Source organism: Stegastes partitus, unplaced genomic scaffold, assembly GCF_000690725.1.
Source record: "Stegastes partitus isolate 25-593 unplaced genomic scaffold, Stegastes_partitus-1.0.2 Scaffold1438, whole genome shotgun sequence".
In the NCBI taxonomy this organism is placed as follows: domain Eukaryota; kingdom Metazoa; phylum Chordata; class Actinopteri; family Pomacentridae; genus Stegastes; species Stegastes partitus.
The window spans coordinates 3,845-20,258 of NW_007579169.1; the positions used below are offsets into that span (position 1 = coordinate 3,845).

The 16,414-nt window shown below is 40.5% G+C and overlaps 3 protein-coding genes across 10 annotated transcripts in view; 1 reads left to right on the forward strand and 2 right to left on the reverse strand.

Annotated features, from left to right (window-relative positions):
* The window catches only part of LOC103370531 (plasma membrane calcium-transporting ATPase 1-like), a gene marked incomplete at its 3' end in the record, with an annotated part of 5,563 nt that extends 3,730 nt beyond the window's left edge, over positions 1–1,833 (reverse strand). The window contains exons 1-2 of the mRNA XM_008299625.1: positions 1,827–1,833; positions 1,191–1,322 (exon numbers count right to left, since the gene is read on the reverse strand). Coding sequence (XP_008297847.1) covers positions 1,191–1,322; positions 1,827–1,833 — 139 coding nt within the window. The remainder of the gene's footprint in view (positions 1–1,190; positions 1,323–1,826) is intronic.
* A 2,290-nt stretch (positions 1,834–4,123) lies between these two features.
* LOC103370532 (acyl-coenzyme A thioesterase 1-like) lies at positions 4,124–6,573 on the forward strand. The gene is made up of 3 exons (XM_008299626.1): positions 4,124–4,580; positions 5,568–5,755; positions 5,965–6,573. The coding sequence occupies exons 1-3, from the start codon at positions 4,124–4,126 to the stop codon at positions 6,571–6,573; spliced, it is 1,254 nt and encodes a 417-aa protein (XP_008297848.1).
* Positions 6,574–10,172: 3,599 nt separating this feature from the next.
* The window catches only part of svilb (supervillin b), a 48,199-nt gene continuing 41,957 nt past the window's right edge, over positions 10,173–16,414 (reverse strand). For all 8 annotated transcript variants that reach the window (XM_008299619.1, XM_008299614.1, XM_008299618.1 and 5 more), the window contains 4 exons: positions 15,527–15,670; positions 14,582–14,703; positions 13,574–13,729; positions 10,173–10,983 (listed from right to left, as the gene is read on the reverse strand). In XM_008299619.1, coding sequence (XP_008297841.1) covers positions 10,897–10,983; positions 13,574–13,729; positions 14,582–14,703; positions 15,527–15,670 — 509 coding nt within the window. In that variant the 3' untranslated portion in view covers positions 10,173–10,896. The remainder of the gene's footprint in view (positions 10,984–13,573; positions 13,730–14,581; positions 14,704–15,526; positions 15,671–16,414) is intronic.

Consider the following 16,414-nt stretch of genomic DNA (forward strand, 5'->3'; position numbering starts at 1 on the left):
TTATCTTAAGGCATAATCAACACAATTGATAAACAATTGCAGCATGAGAAAGCGTAAGTGGAGACAGGATTTGGTGGTTTGTGTATTTCTCTGTCACAAGCAGGAGGGAGAAACTGAGGGTGCAGAGTGGCAAGTCTCTGCACCTACGAGATGGTGAAAGAAGGCTCAAGGACATGGAGGGGCCAATCAGCTCGCTGCAACACATTCTGTGCACATTCTCATGTAATAGTATAAGTACACTGGATCAGGGAGAGACAGTCAGTCAGACTTCGTGCCCTGACATTAACTTTGTTGGTGCTAGGGTGAGAAGTTTGATCCGGAGCTCTGTATGCTTATTCAACTATCTGATAAATAAATACACTGAGTGACACCTAAATATCTTCTCCTATTGCTTCATCAAACGAATGCACAGGAGCTATCTCACACATAGTGTAGTTTCTGGTAGATTGACATTCAGCTCCAACAATGGTTAACTATTCATTTTTTCAATTTGTGTCCATACATATCTGCTCTGTGGAAACACAACCTGCAGTTCAGCTGAAAATTCTCACAATTTAAATCATGTGACTGTGATTTTAACATGTGACGACAGAATCTGGTGCAAACACTTTGTTTTTGGCTACTTTTTAAATGAGCCACGAAGAACACAGGGATTTTGATGAAATATTAATTATAAGTATAGATTTGGTTAATTTTCTCGTACAGAATAAAGTGAGTAGTTCAAGAAACAGTCAGAAAGTTGAAAATCCAATGACTATTTCAGTTTTTACTGTTTCTGGCCCATACACAGTGTCATTTTGGTATTTTTTAAAACAATAACATGCCTTTAAAACCAACTGGTAGGCTTTGGGGTTCAGATTGTTACGATTGAAATTTTGACAGAACTAAAATGTTGATTTTGCCTAGACCAAATTAAAATCCTTCTCATATCATAATGAAATTGTAATCCTGCCTGGGTACATTTTAAATGTGCCTATGCAGAATTAAAATTTTGATTTTGTCTAGAACAAAGTGAAACCATCCTTCTAACAAATTGAGATCGTAAGCTTGCCTAGGAAGGTTTAAAATTTGACCTCAAATTAAAAATCTGAATTAAATCAGAATTATAAGATTTATTTCACCAGACGACAGAAGAAAAAAAGCGGACTTTTGGCGATTAAAAGTTCACAAAAGGAAAGAAAAGACCTTACCTCCACTCGGTGGATCCTCCAAAAGCGGTCCCAGCAGGTAAGCTCTTCTCGACGGTGTGTCCGTTGGAGGGGCTTCGTTAAGATGAACCAGAGAAAAACATCCAACTGCCACAAACGTCTCTTCTGCGCGAGCTGAGAGAGAAAAACAACAAATACGTTTATATTTATTGTTTTTTTTTGTTTTTTTTTTAAATAAACTGTATGTCTTTAGATAATGCAGCACTTTAAAAAATATATATATTTTAAATATATGTTCTAAATATTCATATAATGTGGGGAAAAAAAATCAATATGACAATATCCAGGATAATACTGGAAAATAATATTTCTACTGTTGTTATAGAAAAAGTTGCAATTTTTCCACAGAAAAAGGCCAGTAGTTAACCAGAAAGGATTCTTTTTTTTAAAAAAAAGAAAAGTTTATTTTAAATACTATTTTTTGACAAGCGTGGTACGATCAAATGATCAGCTCATCATCAAGCTCTGCAGAAGCCTGATAACGATCCTGATCATTTGAATCAGATGTGTTGGAAGAGGGACACATCTAAAACATGCAGGACTGTGGTCCTCGAGGACCAGGATTGGACACTCCTGTCATACATGAACAGCGGCAGAGCTGCCATTCAAGGCGCTTGCCTGCCATTGGGAGCAACTTCAGGTTCAGTGTCTTGCCCAAGGACACTTAGACTGTGGAGGGGTGGGGGATAGAAGCACCAACTTGCAATTAGAGGACAACTGCCCTATAGTCGCCCTTTTGCAGTAAACCATAAATTGTTAACATGACACTTGCCTGTCGTACCTCTTCCAGCACAGAGACAAATGTTGACATCAGTCTATCAAGGTTTAGTCTAAGCGTTCGGCTATTTAGGCACTCTAAGGCCTTGGTAGGCTCATTCAAGACAAGATAAGACCTCCTGTACACTCCAAGGCGTCAGGGTCGAGCAAGCCTGACGCGAGCAAGACTGAATGGAAGACAAACAATCAGATAAGAGAGCACACAGCTAATGTGTAGAATATGCAAGAATATTATAGTTAGTGTCTGAAGCAAAAACTTAGTAAAATATTTTCAATTTGCGTGAGGATGATAAAGACAAAAAACAACATTGTTTTAAGGAGTCAGTGATATGGGGCCAAAGGAAATCCGCCGACAACAGAACAAACGACGTCTATGTGGTTTAATAAACAGCTGCTTGATTCAGTTCACCAGAGTGAATTGTTCATTTAGAGACCATCCACTGCTGTGAGCGAGACTGCAGGTGGATTGACAAACTGACAGAATAGGAGGGTGGAGGGATCGGATCAGGAAGGAGAGAAAGAGGAGACAGTGCTTCAACAATCCAACAAGGTCAGATATAATCACTATTAGAATATGGAAAGAAAAGAAAAAAGAAATTAGAAATGTAAGAAAACTGATTCTTAAAATGGAAACATCAGTAACTGTCGGACAGTGATCAGTTTTACTAAGAAATATGTTTTTTATTTGCATAATTTACATACATGAAATTTTTGTGAGTATATATAAAAAATCATTTTGACAACTAAAGTTAAATATCTTCACATGATCAATATTCTGCTGTTAAACTGACAAGCTGTCTGACATCAATGGAGTTCAGGTGAGACTGATCTGTTTCAGTCTCAACATTTCACTTCAGGTTCATTCTGAGGTGCTTTTGCAGGCATAGAAAAGTGTGTGAAATAAAACCAAAAATTGGTAAATACAAGTAAGTGAGAATAATACAAATACTGCCAAAATTATTATAAATGAATGCATTAAAGCCATGTGTTGTGTAGTATGTGTGTCTGTACACAGAGGTCAGTGCTGGAATAAACAGATGATTTGCTTGAAAGTGGTTGGATTCCACTGGACACCCATTCCTGGAAATGGCACAAGTTACAGTGAAGTAACTTGTCACTGTCGAACATTATTATGCACATTCTGCTTTTGGCATGCCGTTTCATGCCACGTAGTCTGGATGAACAACACTCTTCCTTAACCCTAATCATAACAATTTAATGGGTCACATAATAAATGATAATAGCAAAATGTCAGTTTGCTCAAGACCTTAGTTTCAGCAAAGAGCTGTAGGAATCTGAGTGATCAGAGGATTTTCCTCAGGTTGCTGCTGACGTACCCCGGCCTCACATGGAGCCTCACTTCACTTGAAATAGAAAAGGCCTTTTTCCAGATGATCCAGGCCTGCACAGAATCAAACAGGCGTATTGCTTTTACTGTTGTTTAGTAAACTGATTTCATTTGAGAGTTCAGTTCAAAGTGAAAGTGTAAAAACACCATAAAGCTTTATGGTGGTGGCAACATCATTAAGTGGGGATGCTTCTTGGCAGCAGGTTCTGGAAGGTTTGTGATTGTCCAGACAAGCTCAATGCCATAATTACAGCCAAATGTACATCTACTAAATACTGACTTGAAGGGGGTGAGCCTTACATTTTATATTTTTATTAAATGGCATCACTTTGTACAGTCTTTTTTTGGATATTCTTGCAAAGAAAGCCAAACTTCCAAGGGGGTGAAAGCTTTTCACAGGCACTTTACATAATACTCAGAGCAGTGCAGACAGAGAGAGATAGGGTTCATCCTGTCTGAGCGGTGTTGGCTATGTTAATGTTCTGATAAACCAGCACAGTCAGTGTCAAGTGTAACGTAATTTAGATGAGCGCTTGGTTGACAATGAAAAAACTGTAAGAAGCAATACTGGAGGCCAAACAGTAATTTCCCCATAAACTGTTTAACTTGGAGAAAGGCAGCAGAATAGCTGGAAAATAGGGAAATAGCTGAACAGTTTTAAAACCCTTTAATATTTGCTCTGTATTGTCCTGCAGTGACAGATTAGAAAATTCATAGGGCCTCATTTTGATCAGTTTACTTTGGTACATTGTTTAAAGTTTTAAAGAAAGTGTTATGTCTTTCAACAGAGATGTCTTCTTCTCAAGTCAGACTGATGCTGCAGCCGAGTGCCAGGTGTTTGTTTGATGATCCTGTTCAGGTGAAGGTGACTGGACTGAGGTCGAAGCAGCTGGTCACCATGAAGGCCAGATCGACTGATGATAAAGGAGTGATGTTCAGCTCCTCAGCCACCTACAGGGCTGATGGGAGCGGGGAGATCCACCTGGACAGAGACCCCTCACTCAGTGGGAGCTATGTTGGGGTTGAACCCATGGGTCTGCTGTGGTCGATGAAACCGGACACTTTGCACAAACACTTTCAGAAGAGCAGGACACTAAACCCAGTGACTGTTACGTTCTCTGTGCATGAGGAGGGGGATGGCAAAATGCTGGCAGAGGTGACCAATGAGAGGCTTCTGATTGGAGACAAGATCAGCAGGGTCCCTGTCAAAGCGGGAAATGTGTGTGGAACCCTGTTTATTCCCATAGGTTAGTGGCTCTCTGCTTTCTGTAAGATTGTGCTTGCTGGGTATTTAAGGTTCACTATTTATTGCTATTTTTAGCTCCGCCAAGGAGGTTAGGTTTTAGCCGGTGTTTGTTTGTTTGTTTGTTTGTTTGTTTGTTTGTTTGCAAGATAACTCAAAAAGTTCTGAATGGATTTTCAGGAAATTTTTTAGGAAATGTTGATAATGGCACAATGAACAGATGATAAGTGGAGCTCCTCCTAAATGTGGTGTCAGAGAACAAAACAAGTAAAACAGCATCCATTTCTGTCACAGTAGCTAAACTGTAAACATGGTCACACACATGTGACGCTGATGACACTTTCGTCGCATACTGTGACGTCAAACTCCGTCTCTTCTTGTCTACATGCAAAGGTAAAGGCCGGAGTTTTCAGATATGACAGTTTTTGGTGACTTGTAGCTTCATTTATGTGTAAACCAAAGGCCCAAACGCACGGAAACATCACTGTTTTTGCTACGTGTAAACAGGGCCTAAGTGTAGCCCTGTGATAGCCTGTCGACCTGTCCAGGGTGTCCCCCGCCTTCGCCCTGAGTCGGCTAAAATAGGCTCCAGCCCCCCACGCAACCCTAGTGAGGATTAAGCGGTGTATAGATAATGGATAGATATCTGCTTGCCATGAAATTTTGAACCAAGAAAGACAAACACCAAGCAAGCATTAGCCACGCAGCCTCAAGCAGACCAGAGGTTGGAATGGACCAACAAGGTGTGAAGAGGCATGCTGGAGTAAATGCTAAACTGTTGCTTCAAAACATTGACAGAAGGGCGTCACTGTGTGAACGCTGGCAACATGACCTGGTGCTAAAGTCACCATCTGCTCCACCAGATCAACACGACAATCCGTACACTTCCTCTGATGCGGGAAAAAGCCCAAAGATCAAACCAGGATGATCACAGTTTGCATTGTTGGACTTTACATAACCAACTGATATTAACTTGTGTGTAATATTCTAGGAAGAGGTCCGTTTCCTGCCGTCCTGGATCTGAGCAGCAGTAGATCTGAGACAAGAGCCTGTCTGCTGGCCAACAAAGGGTTTGTGGTTCTCTCTATAACTTTGTACAATGACAAGCCTGCCAATGTCAAAGAAATACATCTGGACTATTTGGAAGAAGCAGTGGATTTCTTAAAACGACATTCTAAGGTGAGTTATGTGACAGGCTATTTTAAAATTGTTGTTTGGTTCACTTGAATTGTCCTAGTGTCATACCATTGTGTGTCCTCCTGTTTGCCTGGGTCTCATCGAGGCATTTATGTTCAAGTATACAGGTAAAAATTATTTTTAAAAAAATGTAAAAAAACAGGTAAAAAATTTTATCACCACTGATTTGCATGTTTTGTGTTTCTTTGCAGGTGGGCAGTAAAGGAATTGGTGTAATATCAAGATCAAAGGGAGGAGATATTGCTCTCTCACTTGCTGCTTTTGTGCCAGGTATTAAGGCTGTAGTGTGGATCAATGGCTGCAACGCCAACGTAGCTTTACCTCTCTACTACAAGAAACGCCAGATCCTCCCACCATTACTGTTAAATTTAACGAAGCTCATTCCCACTGAGTCAGGGGCCCTGAATGGCAAGTATGTTCTTGATAATCCACTGGCAGAAGAGAACAAGGACACCCTCATCCCCATTGAACGAGCCAAAGGCCATTTCCTCTTTGTGGCCTCAGAGGATGACTTCAACTGGGACAGCAAGGCTTACATGGACGCCATGATGGAGAGACTGAAGCGTCATGGGAAGGAGAACTTTGAGAGTGTGTCTTATCCTGGAGCTGGACACCTACTGGAACCACCTTATGGACCCCACTGCTACTCCTGCTCACATTACTGTATTAGTAAACCAGTCGTGTGGGGGGGTGAGGCCAGGGCCCACGCAGCAGCTGAAGTCCACCTGTGGAAAAAGATCCAGGAGTTCTTCACAACTCACCTGAGCTGTGATGATACACAGTTGAAATCCATGCTATAGATACAAATAGGTTTAATAAAATAAAATCATGACATAATGGCTGCCAGTCAACCTAGAATTATCTTCAGTTAATTGTTTTGTAATTTGATCATTTTCCAAGGCTCCGACAACCATTTACAAGCAATCAAGGTTTTCACAGGAGCTTCACGTCCCTGACCTCCAGCCGCTGGCCTCACCGACCCCCAAAACACTCATATTTATATTTATTGTTCTGCTTTATTACTGCTCTCCATCTGCTCCAGCTTGCAGCTTGGCAACACAGCGTCTGTGTTCGCCTGCAGGTGAATGTAGACGGCGCTAAAAATAACAGAGGCGCCATCTTGGGCTTTTTTTGTTCTGTTCTGTGATATTTTTAGAGAGAACTTGTCTGCGCACAATAAGCAGGACACTTTCAGGTAGAGATCGCGCTCAGGAAGTGATGCGCCAGTCGCACATGGCTGCTCACACCGCTCAGCACATGGTATAGTGCCCTCTTATGGGGACAACATGAATCAAACCAGATCATAAAGAATCAACTAAAGCGGCATCGTAACCAGACCTGCGTGGGAGGCGACCACTTGAGTGACCTGAGACCACACCTGGAGCCACAGCTGCTTCTGATCCTGATAAGCCGAACCAATAGAAGCACAGATTGTTACCCTCAAGAAGACCTGTAGGAGTTATCACAGTTTAGCACAGTTAAGGGTTTGGTTTGACATCTTATCCGTCTGAAACACTACTGCATGTCCAAATCCATAAAATCCAGAGTCCTTCTGCCCCAGACAGTTGATAAAGAGTAACCACCAGTTAATTGGCTCAGGCCTTGCTTGGTTGATTGTCTGTGTTTTTTTTTCATGTGTCTGTTTTTAATCTTTGTTTGTTCACAATAATAAATGTCTGATGTTGTGGCAAATAAAGGCTTTGCACTGATTAATGAAGAATAATATAATTATTTTTGGACATGGCCTTTTTTGTAAAAATGTAAATAAAAAAACATAGAAATACTCAAAATTCATCATTCACATCTCTAACACAGTGTCTTACTATCTTTAATCCCTTTTTTATATCATTTTCAGCCAGAAGTAACTCATTTGTTGCATAACAAAAAACATTGGAAATCAAAATCTATGAATAATAACTGTATATATGATGGGGTTGTTGGCTATGCAGCTTCTGTCCCATCTGATCAGCAAGTAGACATTCTGGAGGATTCAGTTGTAATCAATGATATCTGTGTGATGCGTCTGTTTCTGTGAAGTCATTATAGCCTTAATAGACCAACATGCAATGCAGCAGCAAAAATTATGAGTGTCACAGCTGCTGCCTGGCTCATGTTGCCATCTGGTGGCCACATCGAGCCACGACAGGCTCGTGAAAGACGCTGGAACTCCTGCAACGTATTGCATCCATGAGCAGAAGTATGTGGACAGCAAACCCAGGAGCTTTAATCTCCATTTATTCAGACACAAGCACACCAGTGAGGTCCAACAGTGTTCGCATTAATCCCAAAAATGTTGGACTGGAAAATATTTGGTGCTGGACAGAGTTGTATCATGTATATCTACTGTACACCCAACAAACACCTTATTAGAAATGTACCGGTTCAGTTTTAAGTTCTTAATATTTTGCATGTTGACTGAGCGAACACTGCAGTGCAATGTCACCGTCCATTAGAAAAATACAGCAGAATCATCACTTTTCTGAAAACATCACCTAAAGGCAACAGACTGATCTTTAACGTAGGTTTTGTGGCTGAGCTGCTGTATTGGATGGCATTATACCGCACAGATGTTCCTAATGAAGGGAGTGTAGTATGTAGGTGACTCCAAATAGGCTGCAGTTTAGATTCTTTTAATCCTGTGGCACACTTTGTGGATAAACATGCTCTCACTGCAGCTCTTAATGAATGGTTTGATGTTTCAGGAAAAACGCACGCCACAGTTTAGTTTAGTTTAGTATTTTTAAATGCACTGGTCATTTATGAGATTTTGGGATATTTTGCTTCTGTAACATGTTAATGGTGGAAACAAAACAAGCAAAAAACACATTTATGTGTTTTTCTTTCTCCAAGCAAATGATTTCCAATGAGGCACTGCCTTCTTTGCATTTTCAAACCTAAAAATTCTGAAAACATGTCATACAATTGGAACTATTAACTGGAGACATTTCATGGTGACATCTGTTGATTACAACTGTTTCCTGTAAATGGCATTTTCCAATAAAAAATAAATTAAAAAATGTGTGGAAATGTACAATATAAAGGCCAGGTCTTATTCCTGTCTAAATTCAGAAGGTTTTAACAGAGTGGTTTGTTCATATGTCAATCATAGCCTCTTTCTGCATCATTTTATTCCTTAAAACATGCCGAAAATGAGTTTTCTGACTATCCATCCATCCATTAACTATACACCGCTTAATCCTCACTGGGGTCATGGGGAGCTGGAGTCTATCCCAGCTGACTCAGGGCGAAGGCAGGTTCACCTGGACAGGTAACCAGTCTATCACAGGGCTACACTTAGAGACAGACAACCAAGCACACTCACATTCACACCTACGGACAATTTAGAATCCCCAATTAATCTCAACATGTTTTTGGACTGTGGGAGGAAGCCGGAGAACCCGGAGAGAACCCACGCTGCACGGGGAGAACATGCAAACTCCAGAAAAGATCCCGACGTGAACCAGCGACCTTCTTGCTGCGAGGCAACGGTGCTAACCACCGCTCCACCTGGCAGCCCTTTCTCTGACTAGTGATGGGATATTCTAATTTATGGAGGGAAAACCTTTGATGTCAACGAAATGAGGCAGGAATTTTGCAGCTTGCTCTTCACTGTAGATGTTGACACTGGTGTTTTGCGGGTACTATTTAATGAAGATGCCAGTTGGGGACCTGTGAGGCGTCTGTTTCTCAAACTAGAGACTCTAATGTACTTATCTTCTTGCTCAGTTGTGCAACGCGGCCTCCCACTTCTTTTTCTACTCTGGTTAGAGCCTGTTTGTGCTGTCCTCTGAAGGGAGCAGTACACACCGTTGTAGGAAATCTTCAATTTCTTAGCAATTTCTCGCATGGAATAGCCTTCATTTCTAAGAACAAGAATAGACTGTCGAGTTTCAGATGAAAGTTCTCTTTTTATGGCCATTTTGAGCGATTAATTGACCCCACAAATGTGATGCTCCAGAAACTCAATCTGCTCAAAGGAAGGTCAGTTTTGTAGCTTCTGTAACGAGCTAAACTGTTTTCAGATGTGTGAACATGATTGCACAAGGGTTTTCTAATCATCAATTAGCCTTCTGAGCCAATGAGCAAACACATTGTACCACTAGAACACTGGAGTGATAGTTGCTGGAAATGGGCCTCTATACACCTATGAACTGTATTGCACCAAAAACCAGACATTTGCAGCTAGAATAGTCATTTACCACATTAGCAATGTATAGAGTGTATTTCTTTAAAGTTAAGACTAGTTTAAAGTTATCTTCATTGAAAAGTACAGTGCTTTTCCTTCAAAAATAAGGAAATTTCAATGTGACCCCAAACTTTTGAACGGTAGTGTACATACATCTTAATTTCAGTTCTTTAATGTACCAGGTGCAGCAAAGGACACAAAAGGACTCGTTACCTGAGTTGAGCATTATTGTGATTTAATTCACTATGTCTTATATCACAAAGAAAGTCTTAAAAATGCAGACTAGAATTTCTGTATATAAACTGTACACAAAAAGCAAGGCACTATACATTCAGATTCATCAAGCTGCTGTTTCTCTTCTCATCAAAGTTGAACCCTTAAATTACAAATCTCCTCCTCAGGCGCTCGGTGGGTCGGAGTCACTTCAGCAGTTCAGCGCAGTCGAGCAACACGAGTTTCCTACGAGGCCTGACGGCATCCAGACACTCAACGACATCTGACACGACAGGATTTGTTTTTTTGTTTTTTTTTACATAGATACAAAGTCACAAACGCACCTACGCACACATTTCCACAAATGAACGTTACGCGCACGTACAAACATTATATACACAACCACAGCATGGCACCCCGACATCGTGTGTTTTCTTCCCCCCCGAGTCCATGAGCGGCGACTTTAGAAGAGATTTCAGACACACAGACACCACGTATGAACCAAAGCGAGGTGTTTTTACCTGCTGTTAAACCGCTTGAATTTAATTTTGTTAAGTAATGACAAAGTTGAGAAGTAAAACATGACTATAAAGCGAGGCGAGTGCAGCTCCGGTTTCATCCTTCGACGTGGTTTTTCTTAAGATTCAGGTACACGACGGGTTCGTCTGTGACCTCGTCCTGCTTCTCACTGTCCACCTTTAACCGCTTCACGTGCCGTCTTCTGTTAAAACAGTCCTTTGGCCTTCTTTAAGTTCACTTGCTTCCACCCTGGCAGACGTTCGTATTCCTCTCTCTTCATTTCCAAAGCTTTCTGCAGATGGAAGAAGAGACGCACTCGGTTCAGAAAACAACACAGGAAGTTCTAAATTCAGGTATAAAGAAAAGTGTTGGTGTCTTCCTGCCACTGTTACTGATTCTTAGCTAAATTTGTAAAAAAGAAACGGACTGAATGACACAAGAAATGCAGCTTTATGATCTGAAGGGAAGTGCAGTTTTTCAATTACAGTAAAAGTTGCTGATTTGAATTCACCGGGATGCGTCCATGGAGATGCACACTGAAAGTTTAATTTTTCATCCGTCCTTCTTATTTATTATTGTCTCATTTTCAATAAATCGCCTACAGCAAATCCTGTGTGGGCTGCTATGTATCTGTCATATCTCACCAAATTACTTGAAATTCAGAAGAGGTTTTTTTTTTGTAGAAAGACTTCACACCTTTACAGATGAGATTCATCGTTATCTCTCTGCAGATCAGTAAATTCCTATCAAACTTATTTAAATCCAAAAACATGAACTCCGGCTACATTCCTTTTCTTAAATAACCTTCATTTAATTCAACTTACTTTACCTTCATACTTGAAAACAATTATCTTTAAATTTAGAGGTCCTCAAGTACAGAATTCAATGAATAGTTTATGTTCTTTATAAAAATTCTTGTTTAACCTTGAACTTTACGGCACGCTGCTTCACTGAACAGTTCTGATTTACTCACTCTACATTTGTTTGTCTTCTATGTTTTTGTTTCACTTGTTTTACTCATTTTTGTTCGAGGGCGAGGCTCTGAATAAGCTCGTCAGGCTTTCTTTTTCTCCTGCACTGCAACAGCCATTGGGTAATTTCTTCTACTTTATTCATTAGATTTTTTTTTTTTTTCCTGGGAAAATACATAAAAGTAAAAGACTAAACTAAGTTTTATTTCATTGGATGGAACACTGACTGTAAAATCACCATAAAAAAGGTCAGAGGACTGAAGCTTACACTCATCAAGCATCGTACCAATACAGACTCTGCTTCACGTTGATCATAGTATCACTAGCTCTGCAAATCACAAAGCGGATTCAGATCTGGTCCACTGAACTCATGGAACCAGTCTGAGACCACTTGTGGCTCATGACATCTTGCCGACGTCTGCTATCTGCTGCTTTGTGTGTCGTTACTGAGAACAGATTCTGTCCAGTGAGGTTGTTTTCATGCCTTCATTTTGTGCTCCACAGACAGACGGTGAGTCAGACTGCAGTGTAGCTGCTGGTGAATCACTGAAATGCTTTTTATTTGCACTCAGTGGGAAAAAAAGAGTCTCAGGTGGAGGGAGCTTGTGCGCAAAGAGGAAGAGCTGCAGCAGCAGAGAAGTGATGCAGGAGTGCGATGAGGTCGGAGAGATGAACCGCAGCTGCACAAATACATCTGTAGAGATCTGCCAAAACGGCTCATTTATGAGCCCATTCCTGCCAGGAAAAAATGGGACGTTTTGACACAATATGGGTGCGGCTAATGATTAATGATTATTCTGCTGAAATATTACAAATATAATTGCTTCATTGCTTTGTCTAAAAATGCTCATAAGTAGTGAAAAATTTATCTCAGAAACCAAGAGTAAATAACACAAACCTAAAGGCGACCAAACAAATAGAAATTCAGATTTGAGATATCACGTCAAACTTCCAATACATTAAAACACCTCCTGTACACAAATACATACTTAACTTCTCATCTTTTTTTCCTGCAGGAATAGGATCCAAATTTAGATCACGTGTCAAATTTAGATCACGTGTCACTTTCTATTTGCTATCTGCTAAGTGAAGGAGTCCTTCGTGACTGCAGCTCATAAAAAAAAAAAAAAAAACTGTCTAACAAAGTTCAGGATGATGCTTTCAGACGTAAGTGTGCAGCCGAGCGCACTGCAGCATCACGGTCCATATAAAGAAGGAAAACACAGTGCTGACGTGCTTGAGAGAAGAACAGCTCCTCAGTGCCGATGAATCACGCTTGTCTTACCTGAATCCACCTACAAGTTGGTCTGAAAAGTGAGAGTTAGATGGAGTTAGAGGAGTTACATGCCTGAGGGTGGGCAGTAGTATAGTCACATCCCAGATTTAAAGGGAGAATCCATCTCTGATTTGTCCAACATTTGATATCGTCAACACGCTGCTGTCATGGGAAATCAATATTCGCACTCTGAGGTTTTCGATAAACTCAGCTCCTGGAAGCATCTTGATCAGTTAGTATCTGTGAACTACTTAAATGTGCACACTTTATAGTCCATTGTTGTGTTTGTAACAATGCTAAGCTATACTAGGCTAAATTATTTTCCTATAAAGATGTTAACAAGACATTTGAAATGCAAACTTCTTCCTCTTTAAACTCTAATTTGAGTTGATAATATAGATCTTAAATTTGCTCATAATAAGTCAAATTTTACACATCAAAACCCAACAAATAAGCCAATATTTCTGTAAGACGTGATGTGAAAGTTGGTTAAAATCTTCAGATCTTTTCAACAAAACAAAAAAACGTTTTTAAATAATTTAATAGTCTGGTCCTATTTATGTTGAACTTGTCTAAAACTACAGTAAGACAGTAAAAAACCCATCAAGGTCTGTGCAGCTGTTTTTGTTGCTGACCTCGAAGTCCTGGTCGGACAGGTAGATCTCCAGGCGCAGCGGGTCGACTCCCTCTGGAAGTGGCCGGGCCTGAAGCTGAGCCAGAGGGAAGGTGTTCTGACAGAGTCGGGCCAGCACGTCCTCCACCAGGATGATCTGGTTACACACCTCAGCCTCCTGCAGGGAGAGGAAAATACAGTATGTATATATCAATGACATTTTTCTGTATTTCCAAGCTTTATATGAAGACTTTGTGAGTATATGTAGAAAAGGAGGAAGATCAGGTTTGCGTTGCTGTTGTGTCACGCATTTTATTTTACTGTTTAAGCCTCTGAACCCACAAAACCAGCTGCTATCTTACAAAAAAAAGCTAAACAACAATATTTATCAGAAAGCATTGATGGATGCATTGTCAACTTTCCAATGGTCCTTGAAATAATCATCTGTTTTGTTTGAAAAATGAAGCAAATTTAGGATCAACACTGTGACTTTTCATCAACATCATGTTTTTTCTACATATATCTTTTAAACATTCAACAACAATGAGCTCCTCAGCACAAAGGAAAAGCTATGAGGGGCTCAGCTGACCAACAGTCACATGATAAAGCTTCAGAGACTTCTCAGCTGAACTGCAGCATAGAGGAGATGAGAAAAAAGTTAAAATGTAAGTAGTAAAATATTGGTATTATGTAGTTATGTTATGTCACTGTTCTTTTTTTCAGACACTCATGTGGGAACTCGGAAGAATGTTGTCCATTTGGATTCCATGTTTTTTGTAAAATCTTTTTTTCCTCTTCTTTTAAATGTATTTATTTATATTTTTATTAAAGATTTATGGCATTATAACTGTATCATACTGCACTGAGGACATTTTTGAGTTTTCTGTACTTCTATCCAAGATTGTTCTGGACTTTATATTGCAGTGAAAAATGAGCCCACAGTGAATAAAAATGTGCCTGAATCAGAAAATGCTCCTGACTGCTCACTGATACGTTTGAGCGTATATTTGAGTAATGCAGTGCTGCTGACCCTCTCTGTGATCTCAGCCACGTCCTCTCTGTGCTCCCAGCTGGGAAACATGTTGGTGAAGGTGAGTGGCTCCAGACCGGCATGGATCAGGTACGACTTCTGAGGCTTCTTCTCGTTCTTCTCTGCAGGGAGAATAATTACGATTTAAAGCTGAGAGCAAACTGAAAATACTAGCATCTAATTTCAACAGGCTTGACTACAAATAAGGGATTGAGCATCTTTTTTTCACTTATTCTCATCATGTGAATTTAACATTTCTTAATCCATCCATTATCTATACACTGCTTAATCCTCACTAGGGTGGTGGGGGGCTGGAGTCTATTCCAGCTGACTCAGGGTGAAGGCAGGGTCACCTGGACAGGTAACCAGTCTATCACAGGGCTACACTTAGAGACAGACAACCAAGCACACTCACATTCACACCTACAGACAATTTAGAATCACCAATTAACCTCAACATGTTTTTGGACTGTGGGAGGAAGCCGGTGAGAACCCACGCTGCACGGGGAGAACATGCAAACTCCACGCAGAAAGATCCCGGTGCCCCCACCGGGACGTGAACCGGCGACCTTCTTGCTGTGAGGCAACAGTGCTACCAACTGTGTCACCTTGCAGCCCAGATTTTTTAATATCTCAGGAAAATAGTTTACATTAATTAGTTAATTGTCCTAACCGAACATCCTACTATCAGTCTGACAATATAAGAACACAATAACATGGACTTTCAGAATGTCAGGCTATGATTGGTAACGATACACTGATGCATTCTGGGACAAATGTCCCTAAGACACTGCTCTCTGGTTAGCAGGAAGTTTTCATTGATTCTAGTCACATATTTCTACACAAAGAAGATGTTCTGCACTGTGTTCTGTTTCTTCAGAACTATCCAAACAACCGAATTAAAATGTTAATGCAGCTATTGCTGGTCGTTCTCCTTCTCCTCACCTTTGCAGTACTGCAGCACTGTCTCCATCGCACACTTCCTGTCGGCGTCCCAGCGGATACGAGCCGAGCCGGTGCTCTCGCTGTCCTGAGGCCACCAGCCCTGCCACAGGTAGACCTCATGGAAGTTATCCACCAGGAACAAAGCTGTGCAGCAGAGAGAGAGAGAGAGAGAGAAACTATTTTAAACAGAAGAGAAAGCACATGTGTGAAATCTGTCCCTGCATTTCGATTTGTGTATTTCACATATAGTTTGGAGGGCTATTGTCTCTTAAATGATCCACAGAGTCTGTCTGAGTGACTACAAATACAGAAGGTACTTTTTATTTAGCTATAATGGCTTCACTGGTTCATGTTTCTTCCTTGAGTTGCAGCAGTCAGGTTGTTGAGGTCTTTAAATTGCTGTAGTTTTGCTTCCTGTTATATATTTTTTTAAAAATCCCAGTTCTTGTCTGTCTCGAGTTATTTTACTTCCTGCCTTTGTGTGTTTCCTTCCTTTTTTGATTGCCCTCATCAGTTTCAGTGTCTTGTACCATCAACGCTGAGGGGAAAAGAAAAATGAACATTTTTGTAAGAGACTAGAACTAGAGTCAGTATGATGCTTATTTCAGACTTCAGCTGAAAAATAATAACTACAACTCTGTGGCTACTGATCGACTGTCGCATATGTTATTCTGGACGACACGAGGAAATTAAATGGAAAGAGGAAAAGAAAAGAAAAACCTTTTAGGTTAAGACACAGTTGCAGCATCTTTTTTTTCAGATTGCATGTGCAATATTTAGTATTTAGTGAATAAACCGGGGAGCTGCTCCTGGTCGTGTCTGTTTCTGCATGTATTTTGCATCGACATTTAAGAATCCTCAGTGCTGTTGCATTCATGCTGTTTATGC

Excerpts from the sequence above, each read along its gene's own strand:
- LOC103370532 (XM_008299626.1), top strand. The coding sequence starts at position 4,124 with ATGTCTTCTTCTCAAGTCAGACTGATGCTGCAGCCGAGTGCCAGGTGT. Across the intron at positions 4,581-5,567 it reads AACCCTGTTTATTCCCATAG|GAAGAGGTCCGTTTCCTGCC; the intron begins GTTAGTGGCTCT and ends GTAATATTCTAG. Across the intron at positions 5,756-5,964 it reads TCTTAAAACGACATTCTAAG|GTGGGCAGTAAAGGAATTGG; the intron begins GTGAGTTATGTG and ends GTTTCTTTGCAG.